The sequence below is a fragment of the Mauremys reevesii genome, linkage group 9 (assembly GCF_016161935.1).
Source record: "Mauremys reevesii isolate NIE-2019 linkage group 9, ASM1616193v1, whole genome shotgun sequence".
Taxonomy (NCBI): domain Eukaryota; kingdom Metazoa; phylum Chordata; order Testudines; family Geoemydidae; genus Mauremys; species Mauremys reevesii.
In genome coordinates, this window is record NC_052631.1 from 85,284,866 (window position 1) to 85,306,374 (window position 21,509).

The 21,509-nt window shown below is 43.4% G+C and overlaps 2 protein-coding genes across 10 annotated transcripts in view; one reads left to right on the forward strand and one right to left on the reverse strand.

The window, feature by feature from the left end:
• The window catches only part of DCX (doublecortin), a 183,452-nt gene that overhangs the window by 13,314 nt on the left and 148,629 nt on the right, over positions 1-21,509 (forward strand). The window lies entirely within an intron of this gene.
• Positions 14,020-21,377, reverse strand: SERTM2 (serine rich and transmembrane domain containing 2). The gene is made up of 2 exons (XM_039488254.1): positions 20,983-21,377; positions 14,020-16,148 (listed from the first exon to the last, which is right to left on the reverse strand). The coding sequence occupies exon 2, from the start codon at positions 15,559-15,561 to the stop codon at positions 15,280-15,282; it is 282 nt and encodes a 93-aa protein (XP_039344188.1). The 5' UTR covers positions 15,562-16,148; positions 20,983-21,377; the 3' UTR covers positions 14,020-15,279.

Here is a 21,509-nt window from a genome sequence, read left to right on the forward strand (position 1 = left end):
GAAAATGACAGTTACGTTTCAAATCTCTGCTGTGGATTATTCAAAAGACTGCAATGACTGAAAAGAAAATAAACTAGTAGGGAATACAGCTGCAAGTCTTTCCAAACACAACTCAGCAGAAGGTGGTTATAGAAAAGAAAGATTAGAGTACTCCTAAAGAACAAGGTAACAATCACTTAAGAATGAAATCACTGTACTTAAACACATTGCTAGACACCAGTGTAGTCAATACAGTGTTCTGTTCTGCGTTTCAGCACTTATTAAAGAGACACTGTTCATGTGAAAATTTCCTGAAACCTGTATTCCCATATCTACCTCTCTGGTGAAAGCTAATTATAACTCTTCACTCCTGAGAAAGGCCTCGCTTACTCACAAACACTGAGTGAAGGATCTTCCAGACTTACTAAAGAGAGAGAATAAACAGCCTTCCCAGGAGGTGTACTGCATGTTGTATTTATTTACAGATTTTTTTTTTTTTTTTTTAAGAAAAGATAATGACTAGATGAAATGACACCTGACTTACTCCAGGAACAGGCCAGTGTAAATAAACACACAACTCATTTTAGACTAGCAAGCCACCCTGATTTCCACAGAAGTGGGCATTTGCCCGCTATGATAATGCAAATGATAATCACCACAGTGACAATGTATGGAATCTCCTGGGAGTCTGACGGTAGCTCCCAATGATCCCAGTAGATGGGGATGTTGTTTGCTGGGTTTATCTTTTCTTGGTGGGTGGGAGAGGAGAAGGTAAAAGAATTTGTATACACCTATGCCTGAGGCTACAAAAAGTAAGCAATTTTTTTTGCCTATCTCTCTACCCTTCAAAAAAAAAAAAATAGACAAACCCAGTAACTGAAAAGTCCCCCTATGAAAGTGGCTCTCAGATTGGTCTGAGAGCATGTGATGATGGCCCATGGAGTGCTGAATGATCCCATGGGCCTGGCTCCTCCTCCTTTCATCTTTAAATCACATTAAAAGAAGCCAAAATTATATTAAATATCTTCCTGGTATTAACTTTTCTATGTAAGTGATTGTTGCCAGAGCACCGATATGTCAACATAATTGCGAGGGGAGGTGTAAACGAGACAGTCTGTCTCTACATACATGCACACATGCATTTGTATGTTTATATAAAGGTTTATGGATAAACCAGGCACCTGTTGTAGTTGATCCTAGCCCAGGGGACAGCTTGCTAAAGGGGACCTGTTAAAAATGGGTTGCTCCTGGGAGAAAAGATGTCTCAGGCACTCTGCATTCAGAAGACTTTGCCTGGTAGTTGGGTATAGTTTCTTATTTGCCTTCTGCTGTAATTTGGTTTGCATATTGCTTGTTTCTCAGATTCCCCTGCCAGAGAGGTAACATAAATCTAAGTAACAAGTGAGAAATGCCTACAGTCTCTGGAACCACATGTTCCGTTCCCAGCTGGGCTGACTCTGTGCTTCATCCTTCTAGAGTAGATAAGTTAAGGTAGGTGAGGTTAAAGGGGGAGACAGAATAAGTATGATATGGGCAGCCAGAGTGCAAGCTACCCCAAGGTTGGCTTACTCCTGTGTTCAAACCCTGACCTGGAAGAACTATCTCTTGCAGTCAGAGAGTAACTGAGTGTCATGCCTATTCAGTCCTTGGGCTCTTTGTTGCGACTGCCACTTATGATGGTGGTTTCTTTTTGTGATGGAAAAAGGACTGCCAGTGAATAGTGCTGTCTAGTCCAAGATTAGTCCCATATTTCACTGGTCTGTTAGGCCAGCCGGTGTTAAAAAAGGAAACCTAGTATAATTTCTCAACAGGTATTTATCCTCATCTTCTACTTGGTGGATCATTTCTGGGGAGAGAGATACGGTGCAGTTTATGATGAGATAAATATTATGCAAAGCTAAGCACTAGGGCAAAAAAGAAAGAAAGAAAAAACAACAGTAGCACATTTAGGCATACAATGAATTCTCATTAAAATTCTGAGTTTTGAGCCTTATTAATTAAATTGACTCCCACTGCTTTTATAAGGCACTTACCATGCTATGTAAATTTCACATCTGTCTTTTTATATTCAGCACAAATACACATACTAAAAAAGCTTTGGTTTGGTCCCTGTTTGTTTCTGGCTTTCTTTGTGACAGAGGAAAAGGACATCTGGGCTCTAACTTTGTCGTCTTAGGTTACATGTGTGTATCATGTGCTCTGCAATGAATCATTCCTATGACCTGTCACGCATGTCTTGCCAGCAGTCTGCGTTGAGTTAGTAAAGCACATAGCCTACGGGAGGAAGCTAGATGTTGCACATCTTTGAACACAAATGTCCACAGAGATGCACCTTTTTTGTGCAACCATCACTGTACATATTACTAGTCTCTCTCTTTTACCTGGTGTTTCTTCTACACAAGTGTAGAATCCACACTCAGACCTAGAAGGTTTGGTTGTCAGTGTGTGCATATCACAATGCTGGCTGCTCCTTTGTGGGTGATCTTGGGCAAGTCACATCTGAGAGCTTCCGTTTCCCCAACTGGAAAAAAAGGGGCAATGATGTTGAACTATTAAGGCTCCTCAGTAGCCAGAGTGGTAATAGAGCTCAAGGATTTGTCTCCATGCCCTCAGCCTAACACATGAACTCTCCCTTAGGTAGCTTGTTTCAGAATTGAGTGAAAAAACTTTTCAAACACCACAAGAGTGAATCTATTTTTTGTTCAAATTTTTCAATGAAAACTGAATTTTCAGAAATGGTTTATATTTTGGGGTTGGTTCATGAACTCTAAACCAGACAAAAGTCACCAGGGAGGTAAAATCCCACCTTGCAATTTTTTTTTTTTTAACAATTGCCTTGCCAGAGTAACCACACACTTAGCCAGTACACTACATACACACGGTTTTCTGATTGTTTTGCTGCAAATAACTTCATTCTGGGTCTAGAGGCAGGTAGTAAGGTGGGGAAATGTTGAATCAGGCTGTAACTTGATGGAGTTACCAGCAGAAGTGAAACAAAGGCAAAGCAGTATTGGCATTCTGAGCCTGGCCAGCCTTTCTCTCCGATTATGGCTCTTCTAGTTGCAAATCTGTGTATGGAGAGTCTGTCTCTGCTATGCTTATCTGCCAGCTGTCATTTCAGTGTTTGTTTCTACAGTAGAACTGCAAAGAGCTTTGAAATTACGTACACGCTACAATAGTACATCAATGAAAACGAGGCATGTTTAGAACTCTCATTTTTTTTCCTTTTCATGTCTATGTATTTAACAGCAACAGCAAAAACATGGTTGTGGAAATAACCTTTCCAACATGAGCCAAGTGAAACCCAATGATGTGTTGTCTTCATGAGTTCACGGACTGGCAGGTTCAGTGCATCTAGGGCTGCTCAGAACTTTTCAAAGCTGCAGCAGGGTGAAAAAAATCTGTGAGCAACTGTGAAACTCACACTAGTTTCACTCTTGTTGCCAGTTGGGGTGGGGGGGAAAATTCCCCTGGCTGCCAGTCTCTGTACAGCAGCAATCCATCAATGACCCAAATGGGAGCCTTCTGTGCATTTAAATGTGCTTCAGCATCAGACAGACCAGAGGTATGTTGACAGAACAATGTTTTGTGTTTTGTTTTGTTTTGCAATCAACTTGAATTAGTTTGAATTAAAGTTGCTAAGGCAGTGGTCCCCAACCTTTTTGTGGCCAGTAGCACATTCATGTTTTCAGAAGTGTGTGGCGGGCGCCAACAATTTTTCAAGGCTTATTTTGTATTTGTACATTTAAATAATATGAAAAACATCATATTTAATATAACATAATATATGAATCCAGAGAGAAGAGAGAAGCCGCGAGGACAGAGAACACTGGCGCCCGCAGCCCTGGCGTACTCTGTCCCCAGCAGGTGTGGAGCCGTGTCTTCTCTCCCCTGCTAGGCACTCTCAGCCTGAGTTCTCTGTCTCTGTCAGACGTGGGGCCGTGGCTTCTCTCCCCTGCTGGGCACTAGGCAGGCGCACATTAATGACCTGGCAGGCACCATGGCACCCGTGGGCACCGCGTTGGGGACCACTGTGCTAAGAGTTTAGAAACTATAGTATGTCTTAACTATAGGTATGTCTTATTTGCTTGATTGGCACCCGTGTTTGCCTAGCCTGGGTCTAAGCAGCCACACTGCAAAGTGGCACTACAGTTACTGTGTCCTCACTGGTGCTCCACTTACCTGTGTCTTGCTAAGACTTCTGGGGGCATAGCTCATGGTTCTTAGTGCTGCAGTAAGTTAAGCAGCCCTAGGATTCTTTCCCAGTGAATTGTGAAAGAGCTTGCCTGTCTCTCTGGGCACCCAGTGGAAATTGTAGAAAGGCATTGGAGGACATTTGGCTCTCAAGTAATCTAGCCTGTGTTCTCACTGCCAAGTACATGTGGTGACTCTTAGGCTTTAGCCTATGGCCATAGACAAGCCAGCCAGCTTGGGTTTAAAGCATCATCAAAATCCTGGATGTGGTTCTTGTATGTGTGTTTGGGGATGGGGGAATGAGGGGCAACACCTGAATAGAGCCCAGGTTAACTCTGCAGTGAAGAGGGACTTGAGGTGGGACTTGAATTAGTTCAAGGACTTCAGGTATCATTTTTTCATTCAAATGCCAAGTTTAAAATATGTTACAGTGAATGGGCCAATGATTTGGATCAAATGTCCAGGGCCTAACATGGCTGTGAGGGAGGTAACCTTTCTTGAACCATATGTGGCTACATTAGTGCTCCCCAGACTTTGTGCCTGAGTGCAGGGTGGAGAGAGAACAGAGGCTCTGTGCCTGGGTGGGTTTGACTCGCTTATGCAGAAAATTGACTGAAAGAATGACTGACTGGAATCATGAAGTTCATATAACATTTATTTCTCATGAGTCCTTATTCTAGACAGATCCCTGAACTTCTACTTGATCCCTGAATTTAGGTGTCACCTCCCTCTAGCTTAGAAAAGGATTGGGCTTCCTGTAGGGGCCATCAGTGCCTCTCTCTAGGTTAGTCAGAGGGACACTCCACATTTCCCTGGGTTGGGTTCACTGCCTCTCTAGTGCTTGCAGTTGCTAGGGCAGACACTGAGAAAATGAGGCCAGAAATTGAAACCAGAGTATGTCCTAGTTATTTATTTTCCATTAATAGTTTGCAATCTAAATATTTGACTGTTAGTCTTAGTAAGTTTGTTATATTGTTATATTACTTAAGTCCAATAGCACCAAACCATTAAATGGGTCATCTGGATAGATCCCGGTGTCTGTAAAACCATGAGAGTGAGTGTCAACTAGTTGGCTGCTAGGAGTACAAAGTCATTCTGGACCTTATTGGAGAAATAATTTTAAAGTGACCACCCTAGAATACGTGAAAGATACTTATAGCTTGCAAACAATAAAATCATCGGAGAAAGTAACAAAAACCATTCCTGATGTCTTATCCATGTGATGGCTAGTACCATGTGATTAATCTTTTTTCTCCCTCTACCCGGTTATAAATTTACATAAAAACTAAATTCACATTGATGTCCATATAGGTATTATTTATAAATTGTATCTGAATTGGACAGATGCCTTCCTGATTGTCACTGACCCACCTCGGCTATTAGCTAAATATAATCTACTGCTGAATGAGTTCCTCCTGCCTACATCTAAGAAGATGCCAGAACACCTTCCATAAAAATCACTCTGCCAAAAACAAGTTTAATGTTATTGTTCATGCAGAACATTAACTGCCTTGGAAGATGGACTTAATCTTCCTCTGTTGTGAAAGGACTAGGGGAAATCTGCATATAGAGCAATCCAGGGAGAGGGGAGGAGAACCTAGTAAACTAGGAGTTAACTTTTCATCCCGCTCTTTGCTTGTTGATTTTGAAGCCTAGGCAAATGGTAATTTTTTCTTTTAAAAGCACCCAGGTGAACTTTAATATCTGTAAACTTCTCATATCCCTTTTGGACCTTTTATTGTCTCTATAGATCTGAGGTTGATGAAGGACACACAGCCCCTCATAGAGTCTAACCTTTATGCTCAATGCCTTGAAGCCACGACTGTAAAACAGCACCAGTGCATGTGTAATGTTTGTGTCGTGAATGAATGCTGCTGTAAAATATTAAATTCATACCCAGATCTTCACAGTTAGATAGCACTGAAAACTGATATCAACTCCACCAGAGAGGTCCTTTGGGGCCATCTGCCTGTCCCAAGTCAGGGTAAAGGAGGAGGGTTGGGCGTGGGGCTAGCAACTCCACCCTGTAAAAATCAGCTTGCTACAGAAACGCCAACAATAGAGTTAACAGAGACTTTTAGCCTGGAAAAAGAAGGGTCTTCAACTCGAAGATGCATGACGCTGGGTGGTGAAAGCCGCGAGGAAGCCACTAAGCCGATCACCCTTCTTGCAGCCAGGAGGATTACCATCGGCACATGGAACGTGAGGACCATGTACGAGTCAGGAAAGACGGCGCAGGTTGCAGCAGAGATGAGGAGCAACAACCTGACCCTACTAGGCATTAGCGAGACAAGATGGACGCAAGCTGGACAGAGACGACTGTTGACAGGAGAGCTGTTGCTGTATTCAGGACATGAAGAGAGCGACGCACACCACACACAGGGAGTAGGCTTCATGTTGTCCAAGCAGGCACAGAGAGCACTGATTGGTTGGGAGGCACATGGTCCCAGGATCATCACAGCATCCTTCAGAACTAAAATGAAGAGGATTAAGATGAATGTTGTTCAGTGCTACGCTCCAACCAATGACAGTGAAGAGGAGGACAAAGACTACTTTTACAACAGACTCCAGAAAATATTAGAGACTCTCCCAGACAAAGACATTACCATCCTTATGGGAGACTTTAATGCCAAAATTGGACCTGATAACACAGGATACGAACAAGTCATGGGGACCCACGCTCTGGGAGAGATGAGTGAGAATGGAGAGAGATTTGTGGATGTGTGCACTTAACAATCTGGTCATAGGAGGCAGCATCTTTCCTCACAAGCGGATCCACAAGAGTACCTGGGTATCGCCAGCAGGCATGACAGAAAACCAGATCGACCATGTCTGCATTAGCAAGAAGTTCAGAAGATCCTTGCAGGACGTTAGAGTTAGAAGAGGAGCAGACGTGGCGTCCGACCATCACTTAGTGGTGGCCAGATTGAAGCTGAAGCTGAAGAAGAACTGGATAGACGCGTCAGACAGAAGAGCGAAGTACAACGTCAACCTTCTGAAGGACCATAAGACCAAGGAAGATTTTGGATTGACGCTGAAGAATAAGTTTTCAGTACTACAGGATCGGTCTGAGGAAGAGGAAGACAGTGTACTCAACAGATGGCAGAAAGTGAGAGACACACTTAGGTCAGCATGCCAGGAAGTGCTTGGAATTAAGAAACACCAGCAGAAAGAGTGGATCACAGCAGAGTCCTTGACAAAGATAGAAGACAGAAAGAAGAAGAAGGCAGCAGTCAACAACAGCAGGACTAGAGCAGCAAAGGCCAAAGCTCAAAAAGAGTATGCTGAAGCCCACAGAGCAGTGAAGAGGAATATTAGGAAGGACAAGAGAGATTATGTGGATGGACTGGCAGCAGAAGCAGAGCAGGCAGCATACAGTGGTAACATGAAACAGCTGTACGATACTACCAAGCGACTGTCTGGAAAGTTCAGCAAGCCAGAACGTCCCGTTAAAGACAAGCAGGGAAAGTCTATAACAGGAATAGAACTACAGATGAACAGATGGGCGGAGCACTTTGAGGAACTCCTGAACAGACCAGCACCACCAAATCCACCAGACATCGACCCAGCCAACGAGGACCTCCCAATCAATTGCGATAAACCAACCAGAGACGAGATCAGAAAAGCCATCACCATGATGAAGAACAGGAAGGCGGCTGGACCTGACGATATCCCAGCAGAGGCCCTGAAAGCAGACCTGGATGCCTCAGTGGAAATGCTGTACACCCTCTTTGAGAAAATATGGGAAGAAGAAGTGATTCCGGCTGACTGGAAAGAGGGATATCTCATCAAAATCCCCAAGAAAGGGGACCTCAGCAACTGTGCCAACTATAGAGGAATCACACTCCTGTCGGTGCCAGGGAAGGTCTTCAACCGAGTCCTCTTAGAGAGAATGAAGGATGCCGTCGATCCACAGCTACGAGACGAACAGGCAGGTTTCCGGCAGAACAGATCATGCACGGACCAGATAGCAACGCTCCGCATCATAGTCGAGCAGTCTATGGAGTGGAACTCCTCGTTGTACATCAACTTTGTTGACTATGAGAAAGCATTCGATAGCGTGGATCGAGAGACCCTCTGGAAGCTCCTTCGGCACTATGGCATCCCAGCAAAGGTGGTCAACCTGATCAAGAATTCATACGACGGCATACACTGTAGAGTGATCCATGGAGGGCAGCTCACAAACAGCTTCCAGGTGCGAACCGGAGTCAGACAAGGATGCTTGTTGTCACCACTTCTCTTTCTTCTCGTCATCGATTGGATTATGAAGACATCCACTTACAAGCGTAGGAATGGAATCCAATGGTCATTGTGGACCCAGCTTGATGACCTGGACTTTGCCGACGACCTTGCACTCCTTTCGCACAGTAAACAGCAGATGCAAGAGAAGACCAACGTAGTGGCAGCCACGTCATCACAGGTTGGCCTCAACATCCACAAGGACAAGACCAAGATCCTTAGGATCAATTCCATCAGCAACGACCCAGTCACACTGAATGGAAGCCCCCTGGAAGAAGTGCAGTCCTTCACCTACCTAGGTAGCATCATCGACCAGCAGGGTGGCACAGACACAGACATCAAAGTAAGGATTGGTAAGGCAAGAGCAGCCTTCTTACAGCTCAAGAACATCTGGAGCTCCAGAGAGCTGTCTTTGGCAATAAAGATTCGACTGTTCAACTCCAACGTGAAATCAGTCTCACTGTATGGAGCTGAAACCTGGAGGACAACCAAAACAACCACCAGGAAGATCCAGACCTTCATTAATAGCTGCCTCAGAAGGATTCTCCAGATCCGCTGGCCAGACACCATCAGTAACATCCACCTCTTGGAGAGGACCCATCAACTCCCAGCAGAGGAAGAAATTAGAAGGAGAAGGTGGGGCTGGATAGGACATACACTACGCAAGCAGCCAACCAACATCACCAGACAGGCACTGCAGTGGAACCCCCAAGGCAAGCGGAAAAGAGGCCGCCCAAGAAATACCTGGCGACGCGACCTTCAGGTTGATAGCAAAAAAATGGGCTATACCTGGAACCAGCTAGAGCGAATGGCCCAGGATAGAAGACTATGGAGATCTGTTGTTGGCGGCCCATACCCCAGTTGGGGTGACGGGCATGAATGAATGAATGAAAATGAGAACTGATATCGGAGATCCCCTAGCTTTGCTTGATTCCTATAGAGGAAGAAGTCCTAAATTCTTTCTCAGCATCTCTTGTGTATTTATCAATATGTATAAGAATACACTTGAATGCTTTTTATGTGTCATTTTTACAATCCTTTCCGAGTATGTTAAAAGTATCAAGCAGCCACCATCACCCATCAGAGATCCCCACCATGAAAGTTAATAGAGGGTGTTTGGACAGATTGTGAATCAGGATTTTTAGCCCTGAAGGTATGTTTGTATTTTATCTTTTGCTGTTTTAACATACATTCATTATGTGGTAAAACATGACTGTAGACAGACACACATTTTTTGCAGGACACCGGATTAAACATGATTATGAACAAGCATGTGTGTTCTGTCTATATTAGAATTTACAGTCATGTTTGTCATGACGAGAGCCAGCCTTCAGTGTGGATGATCTCAGATTTTACCATATGTTAGCTAACACCAGGAAAGAACACTCCCTTTTTCCTCATGAAGACAAGGCCCAAGTGCAAAGCAAAGTCTTCATCCTTGATTAAGGCAACTAAGCTAATGGGCAATTTCATACCATTTGCTTTTCTCAACCAGAGTTGGGAAGAGCGTGTTTTTGGCCTTGTCCCATCTTAAAAAAAGAAAACTTTCCTTTCCTGGAGCCTGATGGTTACCCTTTGCTGAACTTTGTTGTCGCAAAGTTCAATTCACCACTGGAGCCCTGTGATGATGATAAGATGTCTGTTTGTTTAAAAACATATACTGTAAGCCGTTCCTGCCCTATTCCCCACTCAAGGGTTTATTAATGCAGTGTTATCAGTAATGTCAATAGGAATTATACATATGGGATGAGAGAAGAATAAATCCCATAAAAATGTAGATGTTCAGTTATGTTCAATTTGTGTGCGGGGTGGGGGGAGGATTCTTGGCAACCTTTAGGCTAAATATGATGGGAGAATTTTTGAGGCCTATTAAGGGCAGTTGTGATGGCTTCTGTTTCCTGATGATTGTGAGTTTGAGTAAGGTTATCAGATTCGAGCAGGGCTGGACTGTAACCTTACAGTCCAGCCTAAGGAAGGAGCGATGTGTAGTTGCCCTCTACCAGGAGAAGGGTAGGAACCAAATTAGGACTCAGTCAGTCAAGCCTGGTCCTTTGCTCTAGGGTGGAAGTGATCTGCAAAGGCTCTGGCAATGCAGGTAGCCCACACAGAGTATGGGGGCTCCTTACATTCCCTTATTCTCCTGCATGGGTGCACAGCCGAGCTTACATTTAATCTCATCTAGTAGTACCTTACTTCTGTAATTCTCCAGCAGTCATAATGATTCAGCTGAAATCAGTGGGACCACTGGAGGAGTATATGACTCCTCCATGTGAGCCCTACTATGAACTGCTGGCCCTGTGCACATTATGGTGATAGTATAAAGCAGCCAGCTGATTCAGAATTGATTTATAGTATTTCTCTTAGGTTTTATAAAAATAATTTTTAGCAAATGGACAAGTGGGAAGCAAACAAAGCCTGTGGAGGGAAAAGGTGGTAAAATGAGACCACAACATTACAGATCCAGCAACTCAGTGCTTAAATTGCAGTCGCAAAGAGTCCTGTGGCACCTTATAGATTAACAGACGTATTGGAGCATGAGCTTTCGTGGGTGAATACCCACTTCGTTGGATGCATGTCAATTGCAGTCGTCATTTAACATAACCAAACCAATACCAAAGCCCACTGAATCCTGCCAACTCGAATAGACCCACAAAGGCAAATTCCAGCCAGCAATCCCTTTCCCCAGAAGGCCCATGCTCCTGAAAATTACAAATAGGAACAAAAAGACTACAAATGGAGAACATGTATTTTATTTGTTTCTTTGAGAAATGCAGACTTTAAAATTTGCTAGCCTTGAAAAAGACAAGCAGTGCATACAATGTGAATATGTGTTTTCTAACAAAAATATATATAGGTCTTGTGTAAATAGCCTATTGAGGGAGCATACCAGGGCATAGGGCATACTGAGCTGAACAGCTACTTGCTGTCTGAAATGGAGACACTAAACATCGGAAGGGAAAAGTGGTGCTGTATGTTGGTAGCTCTGGCTGCCTTTCCTGGGCAGTATTGTATAGAAATATATTATCTGCCCAAATATAATATATGATTAAATATAAATGGATCAACCGTTCATTTACAATATAGTTATTAAATCTATTTTTGAATAAGAGTACTTTTATGAGTTAAAATATTTTAACAGAAAATTAAGGGCCCAAGTCTGCCACTGAATTAATTGCTATTAGGATTGGGCCCAAAATTAATTTGTGTGTCATTTTTCTTTGTACTAAAATATCTTCATTAAATATATAGATATATCTGCAGCTCTCTCTGTTTCTTGGGAGCAAAACTTTTCCTTCTCTGGGTGGTTGTGATAGAAGATGATGATTTCATAGAGACTATTCATTGCCACATGGGTTAAGGAATGGTCAGAATCCTACAGCTCTTGTACAATTTTAAAAAGGTCCTGAAAAAGATGGCAGTGGGACTTAAGATTGCATTGGGGTAAATACATACTTTAGCCAGTATTCTGTGCTTTTGCTGCTGAAAGAATGAAACTGTATCAAGTAAACCTATTTTTATATCCTTAACATACATGACAGCATGGCTCAGTTAGTAGCAATCTGTCTTAGCAGGATTTAGGTTTCAATCCTAGAACAAGTAGAATCTGGACTCCTAAGCAGTGTTGATAGAGCATCACAACAGGGAGAGTGCTGCACTCTTAGAGGTACCATCCCTCAGATGAACTGTTAAGACAAGGTCCTGTCTAGTTCAGTGGTTTTCAAAGTTCGGGTCATGACCCAGTACTGGGTCGCGGAATGCAAGGCACTGGGTCGCCTTGCTCAGCACCCAGGGACCCTGGTGGCCAGCCAGTAAAAACTAGAAGTCCCTACATGTTCTGACACCGCACTGAGCCCCGGAAGTGGCCAACAGCAGGTCTGGCTCGTAGGTAGGGGGGCTCTGGAGCTCTTCACACTGCCCCTGCCCTGAGCACCAGATGGCCAATGGGAGCTTGCGGGGTCCAGTGGCTGTGCGCGAGAGGCACGCGGAGCTGCTTGTGCACCTCCACTAGGGTGACCAGATGTCCCGATTTTTTAGGGACAGTCCTGATTTTTGGGTCTTTTTCTTATATAGGCTCCTATTTACCCCACCCCCCCCACCCCATCCTGATTTTTCATACTCCACCTAGGAGCTGGACCTGCTAGCCGCTTCTGGGGCACAGCGAGGTCTGCGGTGCCAGGACAGGCAAGAAGCCTGCCTCTGCACCCCGGCTGTGCCACTGACCAGGAGCCACCGGAGGTAAGCCCACACCCCAAGCCCCAGCTCTAAGCACCCCTCCTGAACCCAGAGCCCCTTCCTGCACCCCAGACTCCTCATCCCTGGCCCCACCCCAGAGCCAGCACCCCCAGCCCAGAGCCCTGACACCTTCCTCCCAACCCCCTACCCCAGCCCAGAGTCCCCTCCCACACCCTGAACCACTCACTGGCATCAACAATTTTCTTCAACTGCGTCGCCAGAAAAAAAGTTTGAAAACCACTGGTCTAGTAGATGCTCAAGTGATGATCCCATGGCACAAGAGTACAGGATCACCTGTGACTGGGCCTACATTTCTCTTCCAGGCAAATACAGTCTAATGTCCAAGGCTGTGTGGGAGATATTGCTGAAATATATTGGATGTTGTGTTTGCTTACATAGTTACTGCACTAACCGTTTTCCATGTTGAGCCTGCATCTCATGGAGTACATTGAGTACAAAAGGTGCTATTCTATATGGAGAAAGAGTCTTTAAACAGTCTTCCAGTCAAAACAGCAGTGACAATAATGGTAATCCTTGCTGTGGACCATTCATGACCAGTGTGGTTTTAGCATCTTGTTCTTCCCCATAGAGAGATAAAGAAGCCAGACTCCTAGTCAAAAACAACCCACCGAACAACCTACCCATAAGGATAAAGAAACCACAATTCCTGAATGTTGTTACTGGTCTGTAGAGTCAGTGCCATTGCTAATTTTAGCACTGTTTGTGTGTGGGGAGTTTTCACTTTCCAGGCCCTTGGAGAGAGGAGAATTGGCAAATAATTGTATATAAAGTGGAAAGCACAAGGGAGCTTTATCACAAGGCTAAATTTAGATAGGAGCAAAGGAGATAAGATGTGCTAGTTAAAATCCACGGGGAAGCACCTGCCCAGTACATATGAGTTGAAAATTATCCCTGTCTAAAAAGTGTTGTTACAAGAGATAGTGGCCCAACAGAAGTGAGATGCTATATTTGATTGCCATATTTCTGATCCATGTGAAGAAAGTCCTTATTTTTTTACATGGGGTATTATATGTTTATATAGAGAGATGTTAAAAGGACGTTCCCAGCATATTGTTTCATAATTTTAGATCCTTTTTTCTTACTGTTCCAGCTGATCAGTTGGGATCTTGCTCCCCTGTTTCAGTGTTCATATTTTCCTTTAATTTTGTAAGCACACTAGTTGGTCATTCTGGAGAACTCCAGACAGGGCCGGCTCCAGACCCCAGCGCGCCAAGCGCGCGCTTGGGGCGGCATTTTGCCGGCAGGGCGGCAGCCGGCTCCGGCGGACCTTCCGCAGTCATGTCAGCGGATGCTCCACCGGAGCCGCGGGACCAGCGGAACCTCCGCAGGCGTGTCTGCAAGAGGTCCCCCGGAGCCGCGGGACCGGCGAGCGCCAGAGCGCGCCCCGCAGTGCGCCGCCCTGCTTGGGGCGGCGGGATTCCTAGAGCCGCCCCTGACTCCAGAGTACAGAGCTATGCATGCTGATTTATTATTGCAGTGTCAGGTCTTGGCATTCTCTTCCCTTCCCCTTCTCCCCTGTCCTCGTATCCTTGCGAGAAAAGTATTGGGAGTTTTGGTGTGTTTCTGGGGGAAAACTACATGGAGATGAGAGAGAGGTCCGAATTCATAACAACCTTATCACTGTTAGCAATGTCCACTTAATTCACTAACATTAAATAGTATTTTAATTACTGAGTGACATTGGGAAAGCTGAAAGAAATGAACCTAGTTTTAGGGAATGCAATTTCTGCAAAGGAAGGGCAGGGACCCAGAGGCAGTGTCTCTTCTGAATATGACTCACGCTCCTTGTTTCATGCAAATACCTTTACCTTTTGTTTTCTTTCATTCTGAATGAACTGCCTCCTTCTGATAATTGGAATGCACTATTCACTGTTTGTTTGATTCTTAATGTCTGAAAGTAATAGCCCTAGTATATGATGCACATTGGCCTTATAGCAGGAACACTTGTCTATTTCCAAAATTGCATTTTGCAAATGTGCTATTCCAAGTGGAAAAAAACACCATTTAAGATTTTCCTTCTTGAATGGGATGGATGTCTGGGGATTTTCACACCACTATTCATTTTTCATATGTGCCCTGTGGGCTCTTTGAGCCTGCGCCACAAATTAACTTTGAGTTCAAGTCTCTTATCAGGTGAGGAATCTCCTCTAGCAAGAGAGGGGAAGATAACTCAGCAAATACATCTTTCAGAAAATATTCTTGTAAGTTTTTGGATTTTTGGCTGTCATTATAGTAGCTTTTATCATTTGCATTAAGCCTATCAGGAGGAGCTGAGTCTCTCCTGAGAGCAATGAGGCTTCTGTGGTCTAGATTTTATTTAGGACATGTGCTCCATATTCTCCTAGAAACCAAACTTCTCAACGCATGTTGCTTGCAGTCTTCAGGGGGCAGGAGTGTCCTAAGCCTACTGGATAACTTATGACTGTCAATTCACAAATGAGTCAAATGATACTGCCCTAGATGCTGAAAATGTTTGTTTGATACAGGTGCAGTACATTGCAGAGTAGAGTGGGCAGGTGGGGGTTCTCCTCCCCGCAAAGCACACGCATATTTTGCCAAACAAAAGTGCTTTGTGAACCATGCAGCTCCTTCCTCCTTCCTTTTGCTTCTGTCTCATTGAATGCTAGGAATCCTGCTGTGCATTTCTACATCTGTAAACTGTTGAACATTTTCTGTGCTTTCTGGAGAGGTGGTGATTGGGGAGATCACGTGCTTCAAGCGTAAGAGCATGGTGAAGAGTAGTATGAGAAGGATGGCCAGGAGCGTTAGGAACAAGCCAACGTACATGTACAGGTTGGCATATTTATCTGCTGTTGTGTTTACTTCTGTAGACAGGGTTGGCAAGTGGACACGGCCAGTAAGATTTCCACGGTATTTAAAATAAATCTCAGTCATTGCTCACTCTCAGGTTTTGTCCATTTTCTCTATTCACCCTTAAAATGTTGTCTTCCTTCTCCCATTTCATGAAGAAAATCCAGAAAGGGAATTTACACCTGAAAGTGGATTCTGACCAGAGTTCTGTAGAGAAAGCACAGTTGTGTTGGTTGTGAAACCTTCACCCCTCTTGGTTAAGCAAACTGCTCTACAGGAGCCTTTGGAAGTCATTTCTCACATGCCCCTGTTAGAGATTGTTTTTTGTTGTTATAACTTCTTATGCTGTCAGAGTTTTAATTTGCCCAAATCTCTTTAGTCCTCTTCTGGAACTGACAGATCTGAGTTGCTGCCAGGCTTAGCTCTATACAGGCTTTCGTTTTTGAAAAAAGGAAGTGAATTTTCTGCCAACCTATCACGTTGCAGATGATTTATTCCGGGGTGATCTGGCAAGCTTGTTTTATCTCTTGCTAATATGGTTGATGATCTCCACTCTCCAGAGTTATGGGTGTCAGTGATTAGATGAAGGAGAGTTTGGAAAAAACAGGGTCTTTTCCACTTTCCACATTGAACTGATTCTGTCATTAGGATCAGTTAAAAACTCTTCCTTTCTAAAAGGGAAAGAGAACAAAAAGAATTATTAAACCCAGTTTGTACTGTACTCTCATCATACCAACCTGACAGATAAAGGATAATATGAAACTGATATCTGATCTGATTGCTATTAGAGCATTGCATTTCCAGGGGTATTAAACGAATTCGCTGACGTGGTCCTGTGAGCCATTCGGCAATCCAGAAGAGCATTATGTGTTTACAAAGGCTCTTGATACCTTTAGAGGAAGGGAACAGTTACCCTGCATAATTCACTTTTAGTCCCCTTGGACTTCTGCAGATTGTGATCCCTGTGTTTTGAGTCTGATTTGACATAGCATTGGCACATATTAATTTAATTGAATTAGGAGCAGCATATGACATTTAAAAAAAGGAGCAGTCCCAGTCGTGGGCCAAAAATGTGCTAGTGTATATCCCAGAGTACTCTTTCAGTTAGTTACCTATGCAATATTCTAGTATTCTGTGCTTTGTGGGCAGGGCCAACTCCAGCTTTTCTGCCTACCCAAAAAAAAAAAAAAAAGATTAGCAGTGGCACTTCGGCGGCAGCTCGAAGAGGAAGAGAGGGAATTAGGGACCCACCACTGAAGACCCGGACGTGCCACCCTGATACCAGATGGAGTGTCGCCCCTTTGAATTGGCCGCCCCAACCACCTGCTTCTTATGCTGGTGCCGGCCCTGTTTATGGGTTAGGGAAACAGCCACTGTTTATACAGATGTGGGCCATTAAAACGAATGGAGGAAAAGATATGAACCCTGCTGCCTTCCTTCACATAAACCTCTGCATGTCTCATCTCAGCTATAACTTGAGAACTTGGATACTGCTGGCACAGAGTGTCCTACGAGCACTGTGAAGAAGACTGCTGAAGCTCTGCCAATGTGGACTGGGTCCTGTGTGCAAATGCCCACTTACCTCCCACAGGCAAAGCTGGTCAGAAAAAGGATTTCCATCACGTGGGAAATTCTGACATTTCAAAACCTGATCTCATTCTAAATTGTAACAATTAAAAATTTCTCATGCAACAGAAATTCCAAAAATATTTCTCTTAGGAAACCTCAAAATGTTTTGTTTTGATGAAGTAAGAACATTTGGTTAATGCTGAAACACAATGTAAAATATCTAATATGCACACATTAAATATTAAAATGTAAAAGTCTAAATGAAACAAAGTTGAAAGAAAACATTTCAACCAGAGCTGTCGATTAATCACAGTTAACACACGTGATTAACTCAAAAAAAAGCTTGTTTTGCCCAAGTAGCTAAAATAATTAATTTGCATTGTAGACTATCACATTTTTATGACAAATGAATTTCTCATGGCCAAGTTACAAGAAATCAAAGGTTTATAGGAAATGCTGAGAAATGCTCACTCACATTGGCACAGACAGCATTGTTATAATAAATGCAATTTTAAAACAAGGGTGGTTTATCAGCACATAATTGTAGGCCTTCCTGAGGGCAGAGGATAAAATAAAATGGTATGTATTGTCAAAGTGTTTGGATTGTCCTTTCGCAGCTTAGAAAGATACTATTTCTGAAAGTTTCAAACAAGCTTTATTATTCCTTTTTCTCTCCCCCAACCATCTTCTATCAATCTCCAGACTTCCCAGATGGCTTCAGCAAAAAAGCCCCACTGAAAACAAACAAACCCCTTGGACTTCTGCAGATTGTGATCCCTGTGTTTTGAGTCTGATTTGACATAGCATTGGCACATATTAATTTAATTGAATTAGGAGCATAAGGATGACATTTAAACTTCAGGAGCAGTCCGTGGGCCAAATGTGCTACACCAGTGTATATCCAGAGTAACTCCTTCAGTTTAAGTTTACACCTATGCAAATTATACTCTCTGCCTGTAATTTTGAAATCCACTTTTGAAAGCAGGGGTTCTTGTGATATTTTGATGGATTCCCAGCTTTTTTCTCTTTCAAAGTTTCTTCCATTCTTATTACTTATTAACCTGACCATGCAGACTGGGGCAAAGCTGTTGCTGATGCAATTCCCCTGGAATTAGTGCAGTTGCACCAGAGATAAATCTGGCCCATTCCGTGTTTGTTGAAGTATTTAAAACTCCTGGAAAACCAGAATGTAAAGAACAAGGCCTAGATTTTCAAAAGTAGCTAGTGATATTGGGGGCCTGGGTTTTGGAGCCCAAAATGATGCCCTAAAGGGGCTTGACTTCCAGAGGGCAGGTGCTCAGCACTTTCTGAATATCAGACTGCTTTATGTTGTCTCAAATTGAGCACCCAAAATTTGAGGCAGCCAAAATCACTGGTGACTTTGGAAATGTGTTTTCATAAGCCTGTATATGTATAAAATACTATATAAAGGCTTGAGGCCCACATTTCTAATTATTTTGGCCGCCTCAAATATATATGTAAAATGTGGGTGCCTTTCTCTAAAACAAAGTGGTTAGTAACACTGCTCATACATTATTAAAAAACTCAGTACTTTTCCGTTCTTAATCTGAGGCGTGCCTATTTATCCTTCATATGAAAAACAGAAAGAGAGGAGACTTCTGGGAGGTGATAGTACAAATGAATTCCTATCCAGTATGGGGCGAAGTTCACACTGGTGGAGACTGCCAGCAGAAGCACCCTGGACTATGTGAGTCCCATGCTGGAACCACTCCCCTATGTGCCACAGGGTCTCAGTGCTGTCCCCACATAGGCCAGCATGCAGAGCAGGGGCGGGGCCAAGAGTCAGTCCTCCCAAGGATACTGGCATCTTACCATCCTAAGTGGCATTGGTGTGGTGATAGTGGGGGCTGCCACTGCTATTTCAGCACACAGGCTGCAGCAGAGGACTCGAGGAATGAGGCTGTGCTACAGCCATGGACTTTGGCTCTGAGTGGGTGGGGGCAGTAAATTTCATTCCCATACTTGGCCTGAGTAAAGTATGAATTTTCTCCATAAAGAACAGACTCACTGTAGCTAGTAGGAAACACAAGATAAGGAGGGAGCTTGTTTAATTACACCTACTTTAATACTATATGATTTCTCTGCCGCTGCCGAAGTGAAATCAATGTGTAGTCTGACATGCTATGAGTAAAGCGCAGAACATTGTCCTTACCCCTTGTCTGCAGCTGTCTCAGCTGGTAGAGAAAACTGAAGTCTGCTTCTCTCCCTAAGGACCAGAATGGGGTAATGGCTTTACCTGCTTCTGAAAATTAGACTGTATAATGCTAAGCGCATTAGGCGTTCAAGGGCAATAATTAATTCCAAGCCAAGAGTTTGAATTAATAAAAGTAAGAGATTAATAGTGGAGATTTAGCATGGATTTTTATTACTTTTTGTCTGATTAATATATAATTGCAGGTAACATCAGGAGGCTTCAGCTTCATTTGGACTGTTGAAAGTAGGGAAATTACCTATATCTTTTCCAGAAAGGATTCAGTTACCAAGGTCAGCCAAAGAGCATTTCACTGCTAAATATAAGAATTTGAAATGACTAGCAGGTATTTCAATGTGCAGATCTCTTTGGACACTTGCTTTAGTTTTACAAAGACTCTGTTATTAGCAGAAAAGGCTCAGGAACAGAATTTCAAGGTGTTTTCTGTAGCCGTTTCATCCCGCTAGCTAGCCATGGAGGCTGGGTTGTGTAACAGCAGGTAAGCAAATCTGATATGCAAAGATGCTGCACAAAGCCAATTTCCAAAGCAGGTTAAGATCTGAACTGTTTGATTCAGAACTGAGTAGGCAAAGACACTCCCTGCCCTGCCTTGGGAGTCTCCAAATTAATCATCAGACTAACTTAAAGTGCAGTGCATCAGAAGTAGAAACCAAATCCCCTAAGATCTAAGATGTTGATCAATATTTGTTAATTCAGAACCGGTTCTGACCTACTTGGAAAGTATGGTCCAATCCTGAGAGCTGTTCATGCCCTCAACTCCCCATTGATATTAGTGGATGAGTGGATTAGTTTGATTCCAAACAGATAATTCTGTCATAACAATTTTGTAATTATTTTTGAGAAATTATTTAAATCAAGCAAGTTATGTAGTTTAATAAAAAAAATCAATAATGGAAATGGAGGCTTAAAACAAACTAATATCAGAGCACTTTCCCTCATCATACCTAACAGACATACAGAGAGCCAAGGTGCTTAACTCATTCACCTCCCAGTGGAGCCAATAGGAGCTGAGGGGTCTCAGCACGCTCAGGATTTAGTTTGTTTTTAATGACCCAGTCCTAACCCACACCATGCCTTGATTATCTAGCAAAGGAAGAGAAATAATGATGTTCAAACCCTGCAACACAGTAAGTACGGCTAGGATAAAACCAATGCATAGCTAGACAACTGCAGTAAATGCTCTTATCTTAGCTAGATGCTTCCATTCCTTTACTTTCTTTCTACTGTCAGTTTAAGTTTTAATAGGTAGCAAAGGATCATTGAAACTCAGGACAACTGTTGTGAGCTGTTTTTGCTGTTCCATCCAGTACTAAAACTACCACAGAGAGATGAGAACAGGATTGAACAGTTCAATTATTAAAGTAAGAGGCACAGTTTGAAACCACCACCATGGACTTTCCTAAGCTAGTAGTTCAATCCTCATTTGCCTGTCTGGCAGAAGCAGAAAGACCCTGGTACAGAGCAAAGTGTGCTATATAAGTTACCCTTTAAAAAAAAAAGCCAAAGAAGCACAAAAAAGCATTGAAATGCCATTTCAATCTGTTTCTTGCATTTTCCCCAGTGGGAATTTGGGGGTAGGGGTCTCTTCTTTCGTTGGCAGATGGTATACTTTTGTTTTGACGCCAAAGCGTAAACTAATGTGTCTAAGCCTCAGCTGTGCCACCATGTAGGAAAATAATAGAGAATTTAAAAAGCATAATTACCTTTCCTAGCAAGCAGGATTGGTGGGGCTAATCATTCGAGCATCTGGTTCAGACCTTGGACTTGCTGAGAATTTGTCTAGGAACGTCTCCCCCCACTAGCTAGGTCTTTGGAAGAAATATTTGCTGTCTTACTGCTGGAGCTAGAATATCTTCTTTTGAACAAGCATGCAAAGTGCACTTTCTCCTTCTCTGCTCTTGAAGTAAATGTTGTGCTGCGTGAGAGGCAGGGGCGACTCTTATTCCAGCTCTCGAGATGCCAGCTGACAGACTGATTTAACAGCATAAATGCTGATATTCTTCCTTCATTCAGCAAGGGAGGGTGCGGGGAGTCTTCTATTCATGTGCCTGGACGTTTGAATGGAAACAGCCTTAGCCAGAGAGTTCCGTCCTTCAGCTGCTGCTGCTGGCAGTTGTTAGATTGGAGAAGGAAAGGTAGCTCTCCAGCACTGCTGCTCCCTCTCCTCAATAGGGAGAGAGGGAGGCGAGACCAAGAGCAAAGAGGCTGCAAGCTGCACTGTGAGCAAAGT

Coding starts and splice junctions, on each gene's coding strand:
- SERTM2 (XM_039488254.1), bottom strand. CDS start 15,561: ATGACTGAGATTTATTTTAAATACCGTGGAAATCTTACTGGCCGTGTC.